This window comes from Emydura macquarii, unplaced genomic scaffold (assembly GCF_026122565.2).
Source record: "Emydura macquarii macquarii isolate MOO-44397 ecotype Brisbane River unplaced genomic scaffold, CSIRO-AGI_Emac_v2 contig_2863, whole genome shotgun sequence".
NCBI lineage: Eukaryota > Metazoa > Chordata > Testudines > Chelidae > Emydura > Emydura macquarii.
Window position 1 is genome coordinate 198248 of NW_027133000.1, and position 24359 is coordinate 222606.

Genomic DNA, 24359 nt, shown 5'->3' on the forward strand with positions numbered 1-24359 from the left:
CTGTCCCTATAAAATTGGGATATCCGGTCACCCTACCACCTATACAGTTTGAGATGTACAGTGCTGCAGTTCACCTGCACTTTAGAGGGCAGAGAATACCTGGGGGCAACATGAATGAAGAACATAACAGGATGGGAATAAAAGATGCTACGTTAATCTTATTTACCTGCCATAGTACTATTCCTTCTCATCCCTTGGAAACCTCTGATGGAGGCAAGATAACTACCTCTTTTTCCTGCTTTTGTTCCCAACCCCAACACATACAAATTTAATGTCTTGCATTGCAGCCAACATCCTTCCAGCCAAGATAGATTGGATGAAACTTCCTTTGAAGTTTATTACTTTTACCTCCTCTATTGTTCAGTGAGATCACAGATGAGTAACAAGAAGTTAGTCCCTTCCTCCAGGGCAGTGCTGCTAGTCCCAGCTAGCCTTGAGATTGAGAGTTTGAATCAGGAATCTCTAGACCACTATTATTAAACCAACAGCATAACATAAAATGATGACTTTTCCTCATAGCACAATGCTACTGGACATATTTATCCAACAGTAACTTAGATCTGAGTTCAGGTGTGTTGTGGAGGTCATATACTCAGACTTCAGCAGGGAAAGATGATAGTTTCCTGAGCTATTATTAGTCCCTGCCATCTAACTCACACTGCATTGCAGGAACTGGCATTCTTACCTTTGATGTCCAATACAGTCTTACAATAAATGGCATTTTACTTCACAGGGAATTTTAAAATTAAACAATGGTACATATTATTGGTATGGCACAGTAGTTACTAAGACATTTTATAAACACAGCACATACCTTCAAAACATAACAGTTGCATTGTACTAATCTTGGACATTAGCCAGATTAAATAGTAGTATTATATTGCTCAGTTTTTTCAGTTAGGAATTCTTCCCTCATTATATTCTAAAATAATTTAACAGTAATTTTATAATATGCTACTTAGAATAGAAAAGAATATATCTATTATTTATAATAATGTACAATAGTTTTTTGCCATATCCTCTCAGTTATGGTGCTCAGTAAAGAATATTGGATATTTTCAATAAACATTAGTGGAAATCACTGTATAAGAATGTCAGAGATGATTTATTCATATCAGCTTATAAAATAGTTCTGAAGAACAATTTTTGTTTCATCTTTGGAATGGATCAGTTTGTACCAAATGAACCAGGAGGTTATCTTTTATTTTTCACAAAATAGCCTAGAGAGGAACTTTCCTAAATGCCCCTATTGGGACTTCACCATTATCTCCCATTTCAAGCTAAATACTATGATACACTAAAACACTGTACTACACTATCAATATACTGTCAGAAGGTAAGTCTTACACTGGTGTAATCAGCATAGTTCCAGGATCTAGCCCACTGCTCAGTATGGTTTTCAGAAACAAAGCATAAATGTTGCCAGCAAAGTGCAGTTCAATATGCTTGTTTGAGAAGTGGCACTACCTCCCTCCTTTATTATGGTTATGAAAAAAGTGCTTTGGTTTATATTACCAGTCCTTCCCCCCCACCCCTCCTTGTGCTTTTCATGGGATTAACATAAGATAAGGGGGGTATTTTGGTGTTAGTCCTTTGTCAAAATATTGACAGTACATATGCAGTAATGCCAAATCTCATGATTTTATCACAAGTCTTGAGAAATATGGTGTTCTTCTTAAAGCTTTAGCTCCTGGTGTCAAAGAGATGTTCATGTATCACTTCTTTTTTTTTTTTTTTTTTTTTTTTTGTAAATTAAGAGTTTCTAGCCCATATAACTATGGAGAAAAGCTTGAAGACATGACATAAGTATATCAGTAAGGTTCACAAAGCAGAAGGCAAAGAAAAAGATCCATGATTTATTATTTTATAAAAATATTGTGATTTTTTTATGCCAATCTCATGATTTTTTGAGGCTTGACACGTGATTTTTTTAAATTTAGGGTTGGCAGTACTGCATAACTGATGGAAACTCAAGATAAGATTAAGCACAGGTTCTACTATACCCCATACAAACTGAGTAAAATTAACTCTACTATTTCTTTAGCTTGCTAGAGAAGATGTGGAGGAATAAGAGACTTCACACACATAAGGGGCAGTAGTCTTAAAATCGAACTATATTGGAAAATTATTGGAATAAAAAGGGAGAGAACAGCATCGTTCCAGAGGGGTCTGTGCTTGTTGGGTCAAAGCAGTCGACTCTCTTAGGTAACAGGATAGTTGCAAACTTGCAGCAGTATTTTTGTCCGCTGCAAGGTTTATCCAGCTGCTCATTAGGGAAAATAGACAGGCTAGTCATAAGAAAAATGGTTTGATAAGCATTGGACATCCTGTCAACAGAAAAACTCATGACCATGAAGGAGTATTAAACAAATTATTATGTCACTTGGACTTCAATTTATAAATGTATGGCATGGAGCTAAACCAGCTACATGTATTGCAGCTAAACCTAAATCTGTTGGTGGGGGGAAGGGTGGTTGTACTGGTATCTATTGGACAAAACTGTATAATAATTAGAAATGCTAGGAGTATGATTATTAAGTGCTTTTCATCCAAAGATCTCAAAGTGCTTTAAAAAGACATGTAGCTATTATCCAATTTTACAAATGAGGAAACTGGGGTAACAGGGAGATCTAGTGATTTGTGCAAGGTCACATAACTAGTGGCAGTCAGGGATAGAACGAGTGTCTTGTGGCCCCATACTCAAGCTGTTAGACCACAGGTGTGCTTGAAGCTATATATGAATGTATGTTATACATGTAGTGGAGAATCATGTTGTGTTATACATGTAGTGGAGAATCATGTGTTTCTAACTCACAGCTGTGCTATCCTGCCTGCTGTCCTTGGACCTGCCTCTTATAAAGTGAGTGCACAACTGATTGGAAAAACATCCAACATACTCAAAGAGCTGGATCTGGGCTGATACCTGGAGCCGGAGCCCCACTGCCTGGCGTTGGCTGCCAGCCACCCACAAAGGCCCACAGTGACAGCAGGTGCAAGTGCTCCTAGTGAGGACATGCACTGCCAACAGAAGGAGCTAGTGTGGACATACAAAACCGATTGAATTACTCCAGTGGCTGTAACTAAAGTCAACTTAATTTTGTAGTGTAGACACGTGAGAAGGAACCTGATAATAGTCTTCGAGTATGTGAAGGGCTGTTATAAAGAGGACAGTAATCAAGTGTTCTCCATTTCCACTGAAGGTTGGACAAGAAGAAATTGGCTTAATCTGCAGCAAGGGAGATTTAGATAAGATAAAAGAAAAGCTTTCTAACTATAATGCTAGTTAAATACTGGAATAGGTCACCAAGGAAGGTTGTGGAATCCCCATCACTGGAGGTTTTTAAGAACAGGTTAGACAAACACCTGTTGGGGATGGTCTAGGTATATATAGTCCTGCCTTAGCATGGGAAGAATGGGCTAAATAACAACACTAATGCTATTAACATGATATGTTAGTAAAATAAAGGCATTACTATTTACAACAATATGGACATTTTAGTATTGGCTTCCTGGTTCTGTTCTGCTAAGCCAAGTATTTGGAATATGCATATTATTATTTCTATTACAGTAGCACCTAGAGATCCTATCCAGCATCAGAGCTCCATTGTATTAGGTGCTGTACAAACCCATAGTAAAAGAAGAGTCTTTGCCCCAAAGAGCTTACAATGTCATAAGCAAGATAGACAAAAGGTAGCAGAAAGAGTTAAAACATACAAACAGAAGATTGGAAACAGACATAGAGAGATTAAGTGTTTGTCTACATGAGGAAATTTACCAGCATAATTATTCTGGTCCAATTATACAGCTCTAGTTACACTGGTATCATTTCCTGTGTGGATACTCTTATTCCAGAATAAAGTTGCTCTTTCTGGTTTATTTTATGTCGCCTTGAAAGCAGTCTAATCTAACCAGAAAGAGGCACTCTAATTCTGGGAAAGTATTTATACTGGAAGTTATACCAGTATAATTACAGTGGTATAGTTCTACTGGTAAATTTCCTCTTGTAGTCAAGACCTAAGACTATGATCCTATAAAGAGCTCCATGCAGATAGACTCCTGCATGGAGCCCCATTCATTTACTCCAGGTTTGGGGCCTAAATCTTCCCCCCTAAAGTCAAACAGGAAGTCTGTGGCAGAGCTGGAGACTGAACCCACATCTCCTGAATCCCAATTCAATACGTCATTCACAAGACAATCCCTCACCTTCCATCTGGATTATAGAATCTCACTCAGACTTTTATTTTCTTTGTAATTTTTTCATAATAAACATGACTCCACCCTTTAAAATAGCAAAAACACTCAACACTAATGCCAAGAGATACAGACAGGAGAGAAGCAAAAAGAATTGTTCCTCTCTGCAACATGTGCAGTGTGTCTATCTCTGTGGTGAGGAGAGTGTAGATCAAAGGGGGGGGCATAACAGGACTCAGAAGCTTCAGAGAAACGTTAGCAGTGCTCTCTATTGATCACAGTCAGCATCAAGAGGAGACAGAAAGAGGAGACAGGGGGAGGGGAGTACAGCTACAGCATGACAACCCAGTATTGACTTCAATGAGGGTTTTGCTTGATTCAGAGCTGCAGGTGCAGGCCCTAAGGCAGTCCCTTCATCAAAATGTTGCAAAAGCAAGGTTGTATCACAACAAATCTGATTTTTAACCTTTTTCAGGCTGTTCAAACCTTTAGCTCTTTCTTTACCTGCAAAACAGGATCTTATCCAAAACTGAAGGAATCATTTTAGGACCTAGACATAGCCATTAAAGTGAGAACCTCAGGTGAGACAGGGTACATACACTGAGAGCACAGGAATAAGTTCTCACCCAAAGAAAATGATGGGGATGTGGTGGAAGGTGTTAATGGAGGCCAGAGATGAGGGTTTAGGAAGGACAGTACCAGTGGGCCAAAGGGGACAAACAAAATAGATTTTGCTTGTTTAACAAAGGCTGGCCATGCTTGGCTCTGCTTTTAGTCTGCTTTATCTTTATCTTGTGGGTTATTTAAAATATTGTTTGATGGTAACTTGTTAATGGAAATAGATGTGCTGCCCCACTGTTAAGATTGAAGGTGAAAACAACTCTCGGATGAAACCTGAAAGTGAATTTCAAAGAATGGTATAAAGCTGTGTTTCTTGACTAGGATTTAAATGTGTGATGTTAGATAATACTGGCCCTAGTAAAACTCTAGTCAAGACAAGGCATTTTAGTACCTGCTAACCTACTAATCCCAGGGAGGTGCCTAGGGCTTAATTTGAATAATCTAATATGTACTAGAAGTACATGCCTTGTCTTGACTGGAGTTTTTGAAGGTGTGTTAGTTGGATCAAGCTAACTAACACAATTTAACATCACACTTTTAAATCCTATTCAAGACAAAGACCAAAGGACTGCAGGATCAGTCCAACCAAATCTGAGTCTCTCAATTCAAGGTCCCAATTTGATTGCACTCAGCCTCACTCATTTATCACAACCTACTCTGTTTTGCTAGTTCTTGGGACGTGGAGGTGTGGCACACAAGTTACTTCTTCAAAACTGGTGTGTGGTAAGACAGTTAGGGGGATGGTGGAAAAAGGTTTCCTGTTAAACAGAAAGAGGGGACATCTTGAAATGTATGCTGGTCATGGACAGGTAAGAAAGGACACATCCTAATTCTCCTGGGGGAATCAAATTATCACAGTAAAGTTCTCAGCCTTTATGAAGAGGCTCATACGACATGTCATGTGGTATTATCACTTGAGGCATTTACTCACACTAGAGTTTCATCTTGTCTCTAATATGGTGAGTCTCCATAACTAAGAGGGTCACATAAGTTTTCCAGTTTGGCAGGATGGTCTGCACTAAAGGGCTTCATGCTTGAAATTTTTTCACTAGCTATGTAGGGGCCATCTTCTCTGTCAAAATGAACCTACAGGAACCTATCTATTCCTTTTGTGTGAAACAAACAGCACAGAGCTGCACCTGCACCATTTCCATCATCATGAATTGTGGCCAAACATAAGGTGGCTGGGCCTATATATGCAATATTAACTTCTCTGCAGTCACAGTCCTTCCACACCTTTCCACCTGGGAAGCTGCATAGCCTGATATGTAAAAGATAATGCTAAGGAATGAAAAGTCAAAAAGTCCATAAAATCTGGACTTGTTTCTAAGAGCTGCTGTACGTCTACAGTAATTTTAAGACAGCTGACACACTGTGAAATATTCACTAATGGAGAAAGATGATAATAAAGTAATGTTACCTGTAAATCATATTTTATTAATGTTGTAATTACATTTGGTCTGCATCTGTTCTTTATCTTTAAATGATACACCTCTAAATGACAAAAAGAGAGTAGCTAAAAGTGGTCATCCAAACAGCATTATACATTTTTTATGCATACACTTGACATTTGGGTGTCAATTTCATAATGAGCAAAATAATTACAGCGTGACCTACATTATCCAAACCTCACTTATCCAAAACTGTCTGTTGTCTGAAGGCCTAGAGTACAGATAATTGAGTTTGGGTCCTGGTTTTTGTTCTGGGTTACTTCGTTTACCAGCTTGATGAGAGCTAGCTGGATGACAGAGACACACAACAATCATTGTACTGGAAGAGTGACTCAGGTATATCATTTGGACTTTCAAGGGGCTGCTGTGCTAAGTGCTTTGGGGGAATAATTTGAAATGAAGTGAGACAGAAAAAGAGTTAGTGAACTATGAAGATATCACAGTGAAACACACACACACATTTCTCTCCCATCCCAACTTGGACCCTTAGGAGGAGACTGATTGTGACAGATTCATTAACACTGGAGAAGAGCTACAATCTACACTATAGTGCCCGAGACATGTATGCTGTTGGACCTGAGTGCTGGTTTCATGGCTGAGTCTGTCTCCATACAGAGGAAAAAACCCTGGATTCTGAACTTTGGGGACATTTGTATCCAGACACAGATTCAGACCTCATCGCTGGAATCAACTCTGATGAAAGCTCTCTCACACATACTGTCCACAGTTCTCACTCTTCAAATATGAGTGAGAATGGGGAAAGGTGTAGAACCAAGTCTTGTGATTATGACACAACTCAGCCTGCACATGCCCTTTCTCCGAATACCTCTGTTAAACCAATCAGAACTCAGCCCAGACTGCCGAGCAGAAAGCAAAGCACTGGTCAAGCAGCTGGTGTATTTGCCAATGCATCCAGTACAGAGGTCTCCTGGTCCTATGACTTCAGCTAGCTACATATAGAACAGACAGAAAATTCCCCAAATATTCAATATATAACAGAGTACAGTCTGATGGGTATGGGACACCATCCTCTTTGAACCAGTGGGGACAGAAACTTACCTGGGATAATTGGCATAGCTCCACTGACCTTAACGGACCTATGCTGATTTACACCAGCTGGGGATGTAGCCGTTGTTCCATGTCAGAGCACATTCTGAGGGGTATAGGATGCATGTCAAAATTGCTTGCCCTCCCATTAGCATCTCTTATCCCTAGAAGAGCATATTAGAATAATAGAAGATTAGGGTTGGAAGAGACCTCAGAAGGTCATCTAGTCCAACTCCCTACTCAAAGCAGGACCAACCCCACCTAAATCATCCCAGCCAGGGCTTTATCAGGTTGTGGGAGTGTCTCATACACATCAAAAGTGCCCTGCTAAGGACCCAGGACAGCAACCCGTGGGTGGGCATTTTCTGAAGTGTGGTCCATGTCCACCAGAATGTGTTCTGCTTACGGAAGGCTGGACACATTCTAAGGTGGGACTACTCAACTCAGCAAAGTTATTCAGGTCTGTGTTCACAGGATCAGGCTGTAAGATAAATGGGAATCCTTTGTAGCCATTATCCATTTATAATGGTTAATTAATGTAATAATTAGTAAAAATGTGTTTGTGTGTGTACTGATATATGAAACAGATGCAAAATTACAATGGCCTTTACATTAGAAACCTTGCTTTCTCACAGTTATTTCAAACCAAGGTCCTGATCCTGCAATTAACACCAAATTGCTGGACTCTTATGCCCACAATGAAGTCAATCCAAACAAAAAAACTGCAGGATTAGGGCTTTAATGAACTGCGGGCCAATGCTCCTCCAACAAAAATTGTCATCATCTGTATTATATATATTAGCGTCTGAAAGCCATAATCAGAACTGGAGTTGGGTTAAGCACTATACAAACCCACAGGACGACATTGTTCTTATCCTGAAGTAGAGAGGGGGCAAACTAAAGAAAAACAGACAAAGGGTGGGAGAAAGGCCGGGCACACTGAAGCAGTGAGATCAGGGTGAGGGCAGCAGATTTGTCTTGATTCCATTTTCTCTGTATGTTTGTTTTAGAAATTACTGCATCATTGTCCTTAACTAGGTCTTTGCTTCCCACCTATTTTGTAATTTGATAAAACAACTGTATTAAAAGGGCCGTTCCCTTTCAGCTTCGCCTCTTTTCTAATGTTGGTTAATTGGATCTTCTTGGATTATGTACCAGGCAGACCTTGATCTAGGTTTAACTCTGCGCTGGACCACCTCCCACCCCCGCAATACTTTGCACAGTCGGGTCTATCCATTGCTGCCCTCCTCGAGCCCCACAACAGCGAGAGCCCAGCCCGCCACTGTCCTGTGTCCCCTCTGGGACCGCGTCACGGGAGCGCGTCTGAGCTTCCCCGCCCGGGAGGCGAGCGACGAGCAGAACCTCGCTCACGTGCCTAACGCTGAGCAGGGCCCGGCCTGTTACCGCAGGACTCTGCCTACAGCAGCTGCCGCTCAGAGACAAGCCCACGCGCGCGACCCACCCATGCCCAGACAGTCCCCTCCCCCTCCTACTCTGGGGGGAACAAGAAGCGCGCGCTCGCACTCTCTCAGAGCGCTAAGCGCCAGCTTCATTTGCTCAGTGCGCACGCGCACAGACCCCCTGCCCGTTTCCGCAAGCAATGGCCCGCACCGTCCGCGCATGCTCAGTAGCAGAAAGCCCTCTCCCCCCCGCGCACGCTTGGAGGAAGGGCACCGTTGTGGTCTGGCACAAGGAGGAGCGACTCGCTCCCCCTCCCCCCCACACCGCCATGCTGCTGGAGAGCTTGGCCCGCATCATCAAAGTGCAGCTGCCTGCCTACCTCAAACGCCTGCCCCTGCCCGAGAGCATCAGTGGCTTCGTCAGGCTAACAGGTACCGCGGGCTGCGTGCGTGCGTGCGGGGGGAACCTGCTGTTGCTGCTGGCCACGCCAGGATCCTGCCTTCCCCCCCCTCCCTCCCTGGCCATCCGTCCCGACCTTCCCCCATCGCTTCCCAGCCCCCATCCTCCCCGGCATTACCCCCACCTCATTCTTCCTTCCCCCCCCATCCTCCCCAGCATTACCCCGCATCCCATCCCATTCCTGCCGAGCCCATTTCTACTCCCCCCACCTCCCGGGCCTTCCCCCATCCCATTCCTTCTCCGCGTTACCCAGCCCCCAACTTATTCCTGCCCCCCCCCCCCCATCTTCCCTGGCCCTCCATCCCGTTGCTACCACCCACCACCCCAGCCTTCCCCCATCCCATTCCTTCTTCTCCCCGTTACCCAGCCTCCCTACTATTCCTTCCCCACTCCCTGGCCTTCCACCATCCCATTGATTCTCCCCAGAGCTCCCTATTCCCCCTTCCTATTGCTTTCCGTCCCCCATGCCTCCCTCCCTGGCCTTTCCCCCGGAGCTCCCCTTCCTTTTCACTGATGGGTGACGGGAAGGAGGAAGTGATCCTGCTAACATAACTGCCAGGAGAGTCGCTGGTCCCCCCCCCCCCCCCCCCAGTGCTCTCTCCTGCTAGTGGGTGAAGGTTTGCCCTTGTGTGCCTTAGTTTTCCTAGGCCTGGGGGAGGTGGGGGGGTGACTGCATTCCTGCCTTGTGTATTTCACAGTGGCAGACAGAAAAATAAGTCTGTGCCCAAAATAAAGTAACTGCCAGAGGTAATATATTTACTCTTGCAAAATATTACTCCCCCAGACCTAGTGTGTGTGGTTCCTACAAGTCTTAAGAATGACTCTGTTGACTGCCAGCCCAGCGCTGCAGCCTCTTCCCTGGATTGAACTGTATTCTTTCTGCCTGTGATATCACCTTCAGCAACAAGATTTTGCAATCTGCAAGTGGCTAATAAATCTCATGATGCCTGTGATGGAATAGACTCCAACTTGCTTCTCTCTAGCTAAATATGCTCTACCTGGCTCATAGGATGGGAAGCAAGTTTTAGCATGAAAAATGACTTGAAGATCTGCAGGGAGCAGATGTTTTGAGTAAGAAGGGGATGTTGTTTTACCTGTCTTTTCTGACTGTAACCACACTTTGAAATTTTACACATCACTTTAGCAGCTATCCTTAGTTCAAATTGTAATCACAGCTCAGACTGGACTAATTAGCCACTTTGTAATGGTTAAATATGAGACTTGCACTTCTAACCTTAAAAAAAACCCACATTAGTTTAAAATTTTTTTCCCCCCAAACAGGTTTAACAAGGTTTTTTCTGTTCCATAATCACCAGGCAAAGATTCTTAAAAGTGTTAAACCAAACCTATTTTAGAAATATAAACTAACAGACTTCGTGCCTGATTTTCATCTACACAAGGCCCCCTTACACTATGACTGACCCTTTACCCACAAGCTTTAGAGTAAATGAATATCAGGCTGTTTTTAAGGCTATATGTTTTATATGTAAATATATTTATAGTTCAATCACAACTAAGTCAGGGGACATGGTTAACTTGGTTCTGTAACTGGCTTAGCCCAGTTGCTGAGCACAGTAAACTTTGTTAAATAAATGGATTTGTTAAAATCAACTGACAACACCCTTTCAATAGTATTTTGCTAATTTAAAAAAAAATTTCTTTTAAAATAATATAGAAAAGGTTTTCTGCTTCCCTGGTGTTTTTTTGTTTTTTTTTAAATAAGGGTCTCTTTAGCAAGGGAATAAACTGACTGACTACATTGGGAAAATAACCATACAAAGTGTTGTCAATTGCACAGTGAGCAAACTGAAAATGAAAGATGCCCCCCCCCCCCCCAACTTTGTAGTTGTTCTTTGTACCTACTACAGTTATTTTTTCCAACAGAATTGTGATTTTCAGGTTTGAGTCCCATTAAGGTCCCACCTACGTTACAAATTGGAACTATTTGAACCTTGTTTCTAGACTGAATTGTGGTGTGGATAGGTCCTTAGGTATTGTATTGTTTTCGCTAGGATGGTTTGTTTGGGGGATATAACAAAATTAAATATAAAAATCATTGCTGGGGGAATGTAAAAGGTCCTTTAAAGTGCAGAGTCAAGCTCATTTGTCCATACTGCACCACCAAGCTATACCAGCTTCATTAGTGCTGGAAAACAGTTTATCTAGAACCAGGCTTAAGTACTGTTTTCCAGCATGTTTATGCTGCATGTTTACTTAGCATCCCATAATATATCTGGCTGTTCCTGCTAAGAACCAGAAGCTGGACCCTATTGAGCTCTATGCTTCTCTGTTCTCAAAGTTCTCTCTTGTTTGACTGAACATTGGTAATCATTCTATCCCATATGGATCTAACTTCCATAAAAATTGATGGAAAGTCTCCACAACTTCAGTAGGAGTTGGATCAGGTCCTATATAACCTTAACATCTGGTATTTCCTGGTGAGTGCTTAATCTTGCAACTGCAATGTTATTACATTAATGTAAGTGATGTTTTAAAATTTAATTCCTTATATTTTTTAAGCTTCTTGGACTTAGACTTTTCTTGCTTCAGCCATCTGAGCTCATACATTTCTGTAAATAAGGAGGTATCAAGTCTTCCTGTATATTCAGACACACCACATCTATCTTTAAGTGCACAAGTGAGAGCATAATGGAATAAACTACTTTTAATGCTCAATCCTGCATTTTCAAACATAACTACTAAACACAAGCTTTTAAAAACTTAGCAAAGTACTTATTGGTCACTAAGGCCAGTTAGCATACCAACTTTGAAGTTTGAAGCTTCAGTGATAAGAGCTATTCTGAAAAAAGTAATCAGATTATATTGTAAGAGTGAGGTGGGGAGGGGGAACTGTTTACCCTCACATAAATCAAACAGCTGATTTTAGTTAAATTTAGAATAAAATAAATTACCATCACCTCTGTAAGGGACCAATCATGTGACATTTCAGTCCCATAAGTGAATGTTTCAGAAAGTAATGAACATTGGTAAAAGACGGGATTTGAATGGAAACTGCTTTGTGGTTGCTATAGGAATTCAATGACAATTTCATAGCTGAAAAATTCCATAAGTCCTGTAAATTCACTGGCTATCGTACTTACTGATTTAATTAACACTTGAACAGTCAAACATGCCCAATGGCCTGTGAAGGGATGTTTGATGGGGTAGTTCTGAATTACTACAGAGAATTCTTTCTGGGTGTTTGGCTGGTGAGTCTTGCACACATGCTGAGGGTTTAACTGATGGGTTTAACTGCCATATTTGGGGTCGGGAAGGAATTTCCACCAGGGCAGATTGCAGAAGCCCTGGGTTTTTTTTCACCTTCCTCTGTAGCAAGGGTCACAGTTCACTTGCTGGTGGATTCTCTATACCTTGAAGTCTTTAAATCATTATTTGAGGACCTTGATAACTCAGTCTTAGATTAGGGGTCTATTGCAGGAGTGGGTGGGTGAAGTTCTGTGGCCTGCGTTGTGCAGGAGGTCAGACTAGATGATCATAATGGTCTCTTCTGACCTTAGAGTCTATGAGTCTACATAGTGAAAGTATGGATGCATATACAAAATACAGTGAGAAATGCATAGCTATAGGGCTAACGTTCCAAACCTGGACACAAGATTCATTTCTGCTGTATTGAATAGGCTGGTGTCCATTGTCACACATAAATGTCTTTTCTCTAAGATGTAATGTATGCATCATGTTGATAGCACTAAAGTGAGAAAAACAGCCAAGAGTGCATGGTTGACGTGTTTGTGTTATGGCACGCAGCAAATTTAATGAGTCTTTTTCAAGAGTATCCTTCTTGAAATAATAATCTCTTGGCTCACAGCCCTTTCTTTCTTAGCAGCAGCAGTTGACATAACAGCACAATTGATAGTAAAACATTGCTTGTGACCCCAGAGTTGGATACCAGCTAAGATGAGAAGATGTGACAGAAAGTATTCTAGGTTAAAGATGTTGAATCTCTCACCACCACCTGTGTACTTGGGAGCATGCACACTACAGATTGCTTAACATCCTTTGTTATCACAATTCAGTCAGTGCTTTCTGGGTATCGTCTAATGATTGAACTAAGCCTCTTACATTTGTAAACCTATTAGTCTTCAAAAGATTTACATTAGCTTTGTATTTTGCAATTATATTCATGGGAGTTTTATAGATTTTTGGAAGTGACACAGTGCTTTGCACTTCACCATAGTACCATGACATGATAGCAACGTCAGTGTTGAAATTGCTGAGCTCTGCTGATTCACCCCTTCATCGTATGTATAGGCTTCTGTGATACTGGTAATTTAAACTGAAATTATGTTCTTTTCTACCTCCATGTAAGCTCTGCTGGGAGGACAGCATCAGCAGTAAATGCAAGAGCTATGATACCTTCTGGAGAAGGTTAGGGAGTTCAGTTCCCACTTATGTCAAACTTCATAAATCTTTGAAAATACTTAGCAATCATTTTAATAATTTAGCAGTTTTATTTGCTGCCTATCAGGTTTTATAAAGTGAGTATGGTAATGATTCCATTCACTGTACCTGCCTACTAGAGGAGAGAGAAACAAGCTGCCTTTGTGCTTCTCTCTAGGAGGAGGGAGTTTGGAAGGGATGAGAAATGGCCACCACCTGAATTTTGCTTTTCCATGGGAAGGACTCTAATGGTAGTGAGGCGTCCTGCTGTCATCTCTACATTCTTATGGGGTGCCTCATCTCCTGTGAGAACAGAGCAACGTGATGACTTACAGAAAGGTATTTTAATGCTCCTCTGAGACTGACTATGAGAAGATCTAAAGGCACCATGCACTCAAACCTTGGAGGACTTTGATACAGGCCTCTCAGAGCACTGATTGAAACTTGCAGAAAGAGAGAGGCTTTTTTTTTTTTTTTAAAGTAGTAATTAAATTGTGAGAAAATATTTAAACTTTCCCTTTCCATCTTTTTAAAAAATTAAAAAGCCCCTTTTAAGTTGTCTTTCAAAAATCTTGTCTGTTTAAAAAAAAAAAAAAAAAAAAAAAAAAGATGGCAGACAGCAGGGCCTAAGAAAAGAACACCTAAATAGGGTACCTAGCAGAAAAGAGAGCACTGGGCTTCTCACCAGAGCATTGCACCTACACCGTGCTCTCTGGTAGAGAAAGGACAGCTTTAGTATGTTACAAAATCATTTTGTAAATTAGACGCTTTAAAGAAAATTAAAATAATCTGTATGATAGAACATACATAGGAACAGCACTCCAGGGAGTTGTGGGCATGCATCTGTGGAATACAGCACAACACAAACACAGCCTGATTAATGGAAATGGTTACATATTTGTGAATGTGAAACCATGCACATAAAAAAAATTAGACCTTAGAAAGCTCCATTAATACAACATATTTGCTTGGTGTCCTGACATGCTTTTAAAGTCTTTGGCTCTGATCTGTGCTGACCGATCCTTTTAGCCTTGCAGAGTCACATTCATTTTCAGTGGCACTGCATGTAGGCTAAAAGGTCTGCCCGCCCAGATCAGATAGCAGCAATCTTAAGTTATTCAAATAGCAGCTGTAACTTGGGCATGTTGAATAATCAGTTCTGAAGCACTACATTTACACAGCAACACACTATTACATTACTTTATGGAATCATTTAGTGACTAGACATATCTGCTTGCTTCTTCCAAAAAGTAGCACAATACAGCTTAAATCGGGTTATATGGTGCCGAAAGTATTTCTGCTCTTGAACTGAGAAATCAACAGAGATTTTCACTTAATTTTTAGCAAATGCTGCTCTTCAACTAGAGCTCATTTAAAAAAACACTTTCACAGTGTTTCCCTAACTCTTGAAAAAAATAACTCCTTGAAGTGTGAAACTGAAATCTGGTTATTGAAAAATTTCTTTTGTTGAATTTTTCCCCCTGAAGAGCTGCTGTTGGAGATTAAGGACTTGTCCACATTAGGAAATTGTTTCACTTTAACTCTTCTGGTTTCCTGGATTGTAGAGTTTATAATCCAACAGTAAACTATATGTTCTGCACCATGCCTACTTAATACACTGTGGCAGCTATAATTAAACAAATTACTGATTAAGAATTAATAGATTACAGTACACTAATATAACCATATTTTGTACAAAGCAAATTAAATATACAACTATTTTATTAGATGTGTGCTATTCTTTATATTGTATTATAGTCCCTGTTTGTTGTTCTCCTGTCCCTAACCTGTCTACTTTTTTTGTCTGTCCTTAGGCTTGGAGCACCTAGGAGAAGGGGTAGTCCCTTCTCGAATGTCTGGGAAGCAGCTAGCACTAGTAGCTACCAGGCACTAGTGGCTAGGTTTTAGCATTGTAGGTACTACAATAATCAAATCATCACAACATTTATAAAGTTATAGTAGGTCTAATTACCATTTTATAAAACATTTGTAGACAAGATCCCTGCCTTGAATATCATGCAGGCTAACTCAATTTATTCACAGAGCAACAGCTCAAATTCAAGACCAGGAAGGAGATATTATGGAGAACATATCAGTTGAATTATGGTCAATGATAGACCACTATACAGCATTGAAGCCTTGAGTTAAAATTCCATTTTATTACTATATTTACTACTATAAATTAAAGAGAATGAATGTTCTTTGGCAGACTCAAATGAAAATTTACAAACTTTTATTTAGTTTATTTCCTGGCTGTGAAAGAAGGGAAGTAATTGAGTGATCTGAAAAATTATGGTATTTAAAAATATTATTTGTACTGAATGAGCATCTACGTGGCCGTCAATCAAGGATCAGGATCCTGTTCTAAGCACCATGTACGCTCTAAGCACATGTTTGTTTGACAGTTGATCTTGTAGTCTCAAGCAAAAGCAGGCCTGACCACAGAGTCAGGGTGGGTGCTAAAATAACATTTGCCTATTAGAACTTTTCTTCTTTTGCATTCCTAAGCTTAATTAGCTACCAGGCATTATGGGACAGAGAAATGAGAGGTAAAACACAGCGTGGAGAGCAGCGTCTTACACTCCGCTTTGTATTTTATGCAGATAAAAATCTTGGGCCCCCTCCACACTAGAAACAACCATTTTTTGAAACCTGATGTTGGTCATGCCCTCTCTCAACATTGGTGGCTGCTTGTGTTGATAGGGACAAACTATAATCAATGCAATATGCAGAACCACAATTCACCCCTCAAGTACAAGCAGCAAAGGTTAGCAGGGAGGAAAGGAACAGTGTTTGGCATAGTGTTTGAAACCCAGTCTTCTAGTGTTGTCACACCCTTGGTGTTCAAAAGTCTCCACCTGTCTTACTTTCTTGACATGGCTGAGCCTCCCCCTGTTTTATTCACAACAGTCATGCTGAAATGCACCGTACTGTTTCATTATGATTATCTTTTTATACTGGCAGTATACATACATTAAATACATAGACAACCTTCATCTGTACCTCAAAGTGAAATGTGTTCCTGAGAGAGGTAAGGTAAGTGTCAAATTCCCTGTAGGAATTAGGTGCTGGTTATACTTACATTTTTCAATGGAGGGCCATAGGCACAAGTTTGTAGGCTTTTCCTCTAACCTCTATACTAAGAGGCCTGTTGGTAACCTAAGCAGCATTCCATACAGGAAGAGGCCAGGCCTAGGCTTTTTTTTTTTTTTTTAACAAATGTTTGATGAATTTTCGGGGCCACCATTGTTCAGAATATATCCTCCTATAGCTCTTGTGAAAGTGTGTGTGTGGGATGAGGGTGAAGGGATGGAGAGAACAGGAGCACAACATGAGAAGTGGGGAGCGGAGGCTACTTGAGGAGTGAATCTCCGACCTTGTTGTCTCGCAGAGCAGCGTGACAAACTGCATGTGGATCTAACAGGGTTTCTTAGTTTATTATTTAAACTGTGGCCCACTGAAAGGACTGTCTGTTCTCCCTGCCCCACATACTTGCTGAGTTAGCTAGTGGGAATCTGAAATTAGAGGGAAGGGTTTTTGCATTTAGATTGTGTGGCAATGAGAACTCATTGATTGGATCTGTAAAAACAGGAAGCAGCCCAATCATCTGTTAGAAAAAAAACTCTGCTAGTTTACTTTGAGCAGAATATAATTCAGGAAGTAACTTACGAATTTGCAGAGAGCCTGGAGTCACTGAAAATACTAATGCAGTAGCATGTTGCACCTTGACTGGTGAATAGTTCAGACACATTTAGTGTTCTAACTTACTGATGAGCTGCTCTGTAGCCAATCAGAACAGAAAGTGGTGTAATAATTACAATAGTAAGTGAGCCCCTACTAGCGTATGATTTAATTTTTTTTAGCTGATATTAGAAAATAATTAAAAAAGACAACAAATCTGCCTCTACTGCTGAACAGCTTTTTCTATGAACACCAGTCTTTGTATTGAAGAAGAACAACTGGCTGACACATTCCTTTCACCTGAAATTCCCCTCCCCCCCCCCCCCCAAATGAGAGGGAGAAAACAGAATATCAGCAGCTGGAAGCTTCATTATGCACAGTGGCCATTCACTTTAGTTAAACTGTCCCTGTCAAGGTTCTCTTTCTATTCACAGCTAACAAATGTCTAGTTATTGTTATGGAAATTAAAGTGTTGAGTGAAAAAATGAGTGGATGTCTACTTCCCAGAGACTGGTGTGGGAGGGGAGAGGGGGAAATATCGGGAGGGGGCAACACCCTGGAAAGAAGCCTGTGCTCCAGCTTCTTGGGAGAGTGTTGGGATTCTTATCACAGTGTTCCTAGGCACTCCCCATGTGCTCCAGTTTTTGAATTGGCCTTTGGCTAGCAGAAGTCTACGTTTGAAGACTCACCCTTTTCTGATTGTTTAGCGGGAGAAGAAAACTCTGGTCTTTTCTTCCTTCCTTTTTTCAGTGTTCTTTGGAAGGACAGATTTGTCTTTGTTACTCTACCTACTTCCTACCTTCCATTTTTGGGTGCCCTCATAAATAGCTCCAGTGCAATCACTATTCCTGCTCAGCTTTCCCAAGCAACAGCACTGTGAAATTGGCCTGATTCTTATGTATCAGTGCTGTCCACAGAATTCTGAATAGCATCAGTGAAATGGAACTGAACAAAATCTTGTTAATTTTGTTGCATCTGCTTCAGAAAGCTCTGCGTAGCTACAAAGGCACTGGAGCTGTTTGTAGGCTAAGAAAGACTTCACTGCATGAGCTCAAATGTGAAAGGTGTTTTGTAACCATTGTGGCTAGAAACTTGTTTTTAAATGAAAGTCTGTCTCTCTCTATTCACCAGTAGCATGCCAATTTTTCAAGCTCTATTAAAGAGGATATCTATGGAACTCCTGTGGCAATATTTTGTATCATGAGCCATTTTTGTTTTGATTCTCTGGAAAGCTTCCAGGTCCCCTATAAATATCCTGAAGAAGACATTGGCTAGTGAAGCTGAAAACCCTCACATTTTGCTACCACAATACAAATAATAAATAAAAGCATTAGAAATAATATCTATGTGTTCTCTGTTCCTGGTTGTTACTGGTTTCTTCTCTGTGTTTCCTCTCTGGGTGTTTGTACCCAAATGGACTGAGACTTTATTCCTCAGTCATGCCTACCAGATCAGCTAAATGTTCTGTCTTTGAGCTTGGCTTGAGGCTTTCCATGCTATGTTAAGATGACAGTCACTATTCAAAATTCTATTTAATGCCATTTCATTCTAATGGCGTTTTATTTTAGGTGTGGCCCTTCTTCAGCTGTGTGAGTCTTATCAAGTGTGCTATATGCTTTGTAAGTGCCCTACTTGGGTCTGTAGTGCTCCCAAGCTGTGTCTTGTAGCTCTGAGTAGATCTTAATTTGGGGAGGCCAAGAGACCTGCCTTCTCTGCTGGATGTGGGATTTGAAAAACGCTTTCAGGTGGAGAGAATCTTTTCTTATGCTAATTGCATTCTCGCTAAATGTACCTTCACAAGTTGTTGGGGGAAAAAATGTATTAAAATCCTTTAAAATGGTGGTTTTATTTATGAATCTTGATGTTCTGGAACAAAGTACTACCTTCTAGTCTTATGTACCGTACAGCATTTTGTCGTGTGCATAACACTTACTGTGTTAGCACACAACATGGTTAAGGCATAATTCCTACCCACAAAGCCTGACCACAGGATCACTTACTTCCTAAGAGTTCTTGAGATCTTATTTTCAGGATTCATTGTTTCTGCTAATGGTGAGGGTGATTGAAAAAATAAGAGGTTAAGTCAGGTTATCCTGGAATAGTGACTGAGTTCACAAGGTACCACTACTTACTTTAATCAGGTACACTCGAGAGGTTTACTTCTCTGGGTAGGTCTTTGGTTCTTGTTATACATAGTCAAGAGGCCAGTCCTTTAAGGTTCTGGGCACCCAACTCCAATTAAGTCAATTAGACTTGGATACTCAGCAGCTTGCAGGATTAGACCTTCTGATATAATTCAGCTGTGAACACACTGACTAGAAAGAGACTTCTCTACTGAAATAGTAATGTAGATTTGGATTTGAAACAAACATTCACTCAGTTCTTCTGTGGATTTCTCTGTCAGAATGGGGGTCTCAAGACTTCGCGGACCTGTCACTTATGTTAATGACAGAACAGACAAACTATCAGCAACTGTCTAGCGCTTATAATGCTTTTTCTATACACTTACAAATATTACTGTGAATACTTCAGAATTTATTACTGTTGAGAATTCAAAGGTTTTGGTTGTGGGATGAAGGGAAAAGTCAAAGGCAATAGAAACTGCTATATAGCGTTGCAGGGATTGATGTTAGCAAATTCTACGAGAAAACAAAATAAGTGTGCTGATTCTTTCGCTGGGAGTTGCAGAAAGACTGCTTCTACTGAAAATTCTATACTAAAGTTGGGTACTTCTCCCTTTGGAAGCTTATAGTGCCTCTTTCACACAAGCCATAGTGCTTTAAATGCTTGTCATTCTCCCAGGTAACATACATTAAAAGGATGGCTTTCACTTCAAAGGCTAAGGAATGAGTAAATTGTGAATAAATCTGTCACCATGGAGCACCTTCATTATGTTACATGCTCTCACAATTTAGAATGCCATTCCTCCTTTGAAATGAGTTCTAATTGGGAAAGTGTGTGTTCTTTTCTTTTAACAGTCCGTTTACCACAAATGCAATTCTGCTGTACAGAATAATAAAACTACTGCATCTTTGGGGTTACTTGAAGCTTTTAGGACAAAAAAATACTTCTCTTCCTCTGTTTACTATATTACATTTCCCTTAATCTTGAAAGGGAAATTGTAGAACACATGCAGTTACATTTTGGATTTAAGCCCATTTAAAGAGGAACTTGGTTTGACTGCAAACAGCAAGATAATTGGGTACTGTGTCTTTTCTTATGAGGAGTTTATATAATAGTTTGGGATCCATGACTAGCCTCAAAATATTTTTTAAATGAAGAGATCATTTTTGAAGCATATTTCCCTGTTTGTATAACTTTGAAGATTAAAGTGTAACTCCGAATAGCAACCAAGAATTAATATTCTGCTTCCTCATAGCTCATTTCATCAGAGTCTGAGGGGCAGATCCTTAGCAGGTGTAAATTATTGTAGTTCTATTGAAGCCAGTGGAACAATGACAATTTACACTAGTTGCATTCAGGAGCAGATCCTTGTCTTGTAAAGGTTAATAAATATCCCCATTTTACTAATATATGTGGATGCTTTAGAATGATGTGGGAGGGTAAAATGGGTCTTGAGAGCACGCTGAGTTCAAATAGAATATTGAGAGAATTTAGGAGTAAACTTAAAATAAGTACTTCAGTGTATGCTGAAATGGCAGTTTTCTGTTGCTTATGTGTTAACTTGGCCAAATCTGGATGGGTTTTCATGGGGAAAGCAACATGGACCTGTCTAATTTCAGGACCATCTCTCTGCCAAATGGTAATATCCTGCTCCAAAGCCTTGAGGCACCAGAGCTCTTTTATAAAAAAAAAAAAAAAAAAAAAAAGTCAGAAAATTTGATATTGGTAAAATGACTATTTTTTCATTAACTTCCTTCTTAGAAATGGTTGCACCTTTTATGCTGTAAGATTTCAACCTGAAGCAGACATCAGGGATGGAAAACTTCAGCCCCACTGGTCAAAATATGCTGAAGTTATAAGTAATTGAAAAAAGGGGATTATAGGAAGTGTTAGGCAACCTTAACCTCTACATGCACATGTATATAGTAGAAATTTAAGCCTGTTGCAGTGGAGAAGAGGAATCAACGGAGAGATCCAAAACAGGATCCCCACTGAAAGAAGGACGCCTAAGAATGCTCACTCAAATTAGCCTCAGACCATTATCTAACAAACATAACACATGCTGTTAATAGTTCCTCTTGTATTTGTTAGGAAATGGTCCAAGGCTAATTTGAGTGAATAGGTAAAGCAGTAGGGGCCTTTCTTTTAGTGTGAATCCTGTTTTGGATCTGTCCACTGATTCTTCTTTTTCTGCTGCATCAGGCTTAAACTTCTTGTGTGAAAACCTGACCCCTCTGAAGTCAATGGGAGTTGTGCTCTGGACTTTAGTGGAGCCAGGGTCTTGTCTCCAGAAACCTGTGTACTCCTCCTATTTTCCAATCTCTCCTCACTTCACTAGACCATTCTGCTTTGGTAGCCTCAATGCCCCACTTATCTTAAATCGAACAGGAAAAGCTGCTGTTGTGCCATTTGAGTGTAACTGATGCTGAAACCAGTTCACAATCCTGATGGTCTATATAAATCTAGTGTGTGTTTTAGTTTCAGAATGGCTGCGGTTACTGCCGTTCCTGGGTGTCCTGGCACTACTTGGATACCTGGCTCTTCGTCCATTCCTCCCTAAGAAGAAACAGCAGAAGGATAGCTTGATTAACCTCAAGATCCAGAAGGAAAATCCCAAAGTAGTGAATGAAATAAACATTGAAGATCTGTGCCTCACTAAAGCAGCGTACTGCAGGTGTTGGCGTTCTAAGACGGTAAGGTGTTTTACAGCAGTGCCATAGGTCTACGGAGTTAACTTTTTATCATTGTCAGTTCTGCTTTCTGTGAATTGGAGCACATTATTTCCACCCTGAGGCTGGACAAACTCATGGGTTCTCTAAGTGTCATGCAATTCTTCCTTTTCTCCACTCTAAACCTATATAGGCAAAAGAGATTTGAAATCTGTAAGATGTGACGGAGTCTGTTCTGTTCACAATAAGTAGTGCAGCCACCCTTTATTCAGGTGAAAACTAAAGTAAATTTTGCCCTTTCCTTTAAATGTTTTGCTCTATTCCTGGAGTAAACCAGGGCTGGCCAGAAAACAATTCCACCTCAAGAAAACTTCCAGATTTTGAAATTCCTTTGTGTTCAGAAGTTTATTTTTGTTCCATAGGGAAATAAGACCTTTCATTTTTTTTTAACTCCAAAAGTGACTTCAACTTGGGACTCTTACATGCTAAGTGAGTGCCCTAACCACCAGTCTATTCTGGAGTGGATTTTTCTCATTTTTACTATAGTATTTCATTCTGGACCTGTGAAACCTTCCCAATGAAATGCTTTGTTAAAACAGAACTTTTTAAACAACATTTGTGTGGGTGAAACAGTATTTTCCAAAGGCGGGGGGGGGGGCAGCAGCAGCAGAAGGAAGGGTTTTATCAAACTTTTTGACCAGCTCTGGAATAAACCTTAAAGTAAATTGGGTGCCTCTGGATTTGGCTGCTCCTTTACTGGACTGTTTTCTCATGGAGAAGGCTCTTTTTTACATTTTGTAGCTAGAAGCAGGTGTTCTCAAAGCTTTATGCTGCTGTATAGAGTTTAATTCCTCAGCAGCAGTGGTCTTCTGACTGACCAGTGCCATATCTGATGGAAGATAGGGATTGCTACCATGTTGAAAAATGACAAGAGCAGGAGATGCAAGATATTTAAAAAAAACAAAAACAAAAACCAAACTTTTATTTGTAAAATGCTCTTATGCACCACCCTAATGTAACATGCTCTCTCTGACACATTTAAATGGTTATGTACACTTTTGTGCAGAAAAAAGGTATCCAGTCTAAAGCTGCCCAGACTTTAATACTCAAACCTACCTTGTGTACTGTCTGGAAGTGAAAGGACTTCGCTTAACCTATTAAATATACAACACACTTACAATCTTTTATCCTGATCTCCTTTGTGTAATTTAGTTTAATTTCTACTTATTTTTCAGAATCAAACCTGCATCTGGGTCACATTGTCCCTTATCCCATAGCTTCAGGAAAGGAGTGATAACAGCTCTCATTTAAGGGATGATGTCTTGCATGTGGTTCTTAAATTGTACTCTGAGCATCTCTGACCTATAGGCTTTATTGTTTTGAGTTGGGGGTCTCGATCCCACTCCAACTATATGGATTATCATCTACACAAGCAACTGCTAACTGTCTTAGTTGCTTGCAGAGCTCTTACTAACCACAGAAACTGTACAATAAATACACTAATCATTCTTGTCTTTTTTCCAGTTCCCTGTCTGTGATGGCTCTCACAACAAACACAATGAATTGACAGGCGATAATGTGGGTCCACTAATACTCAAGAAGAAAGAAGTATAGAGAATCTCTAATCATTAAATCACAACTGATGTGAAGTAATTCATACAGTTGTAGTTGCAGGACACAATATTTTATGTATGTTGTGGCACTATTAGTCTAATGGTTGCTGTAGATTTCCTTTTGATTTAACATATATTTATAGACAAGTTCTAGACTAGGTCTATGATTTGATACGTCATCTGTTCTGAAGAATCATGTCTTATGTAAAACTGTAAAGTAAAAGTCTCTGTAAATAAGAATTTTTATCTGAACAACAAAATGACCACTCCCGATCTTACCAATTAACTTTTTCAGTATAAACATAATGTAATAAAAAATCATACTACTTTTAAAGGGCCAGATGTGTAACTCCATTGCTTTTATTATGGGCTGTGATGCTATTCATGAAGACTGCTTTTCAGGGAAAAATACATCGTGTCACTTTTGTCTTACTTAGTGGGTCAGCTCCTCAGCTGGTATAACACAGCTCCATGGACTTCAATTGAGCTATTTTAGTTTATACCAGCTGAGGATTTGGCCCAATGCACATAATTAACTCTTCTCTTTACCATACCAATCCCTCCACCATTGCATAGCAGTTCAAGTAAGATGTAGCCATGCAGAGGAATAAAAATTGTTCTCAAGAGGGTTGAAAACAGAAATAAGAGCCAACATTATAGAAAAACGGCTGTCCGTATTCTGAGGACAAGGGAGTGCAGATGCC

The 24359-nt window shown here is 40.3% G+C and overlaps 1 protein-coding gene across 1 annotated transcript; it reads left to right on the forward strand.

The window, feature by feature from the left end:
• The first annotated feature begins 8962 nt into the window (after window positions 1-8962).
• CISD2 (CDGSH iron sulfur domain 2) lies at window positions 8963-23995 on the forward strand. Its single transcript, XM_067568224.1, has 3 exons — window positions 8963-9142; window positions 21852-22066; window positions 23567-23995. The coding sequence occupies exons 1-3, from the start codon at window positions 9040-9042 to the stop codon at window positions 23654-23656; spliced, it is 408 nt and encodes a 135-aa protein (XP_067424325.1). The 5' UTR covers window positions 8963-9039; the 3' UTR covers window positions 23657-23995.
• Window positions 23996-24359: the final 364 nt, after the last annotated feature.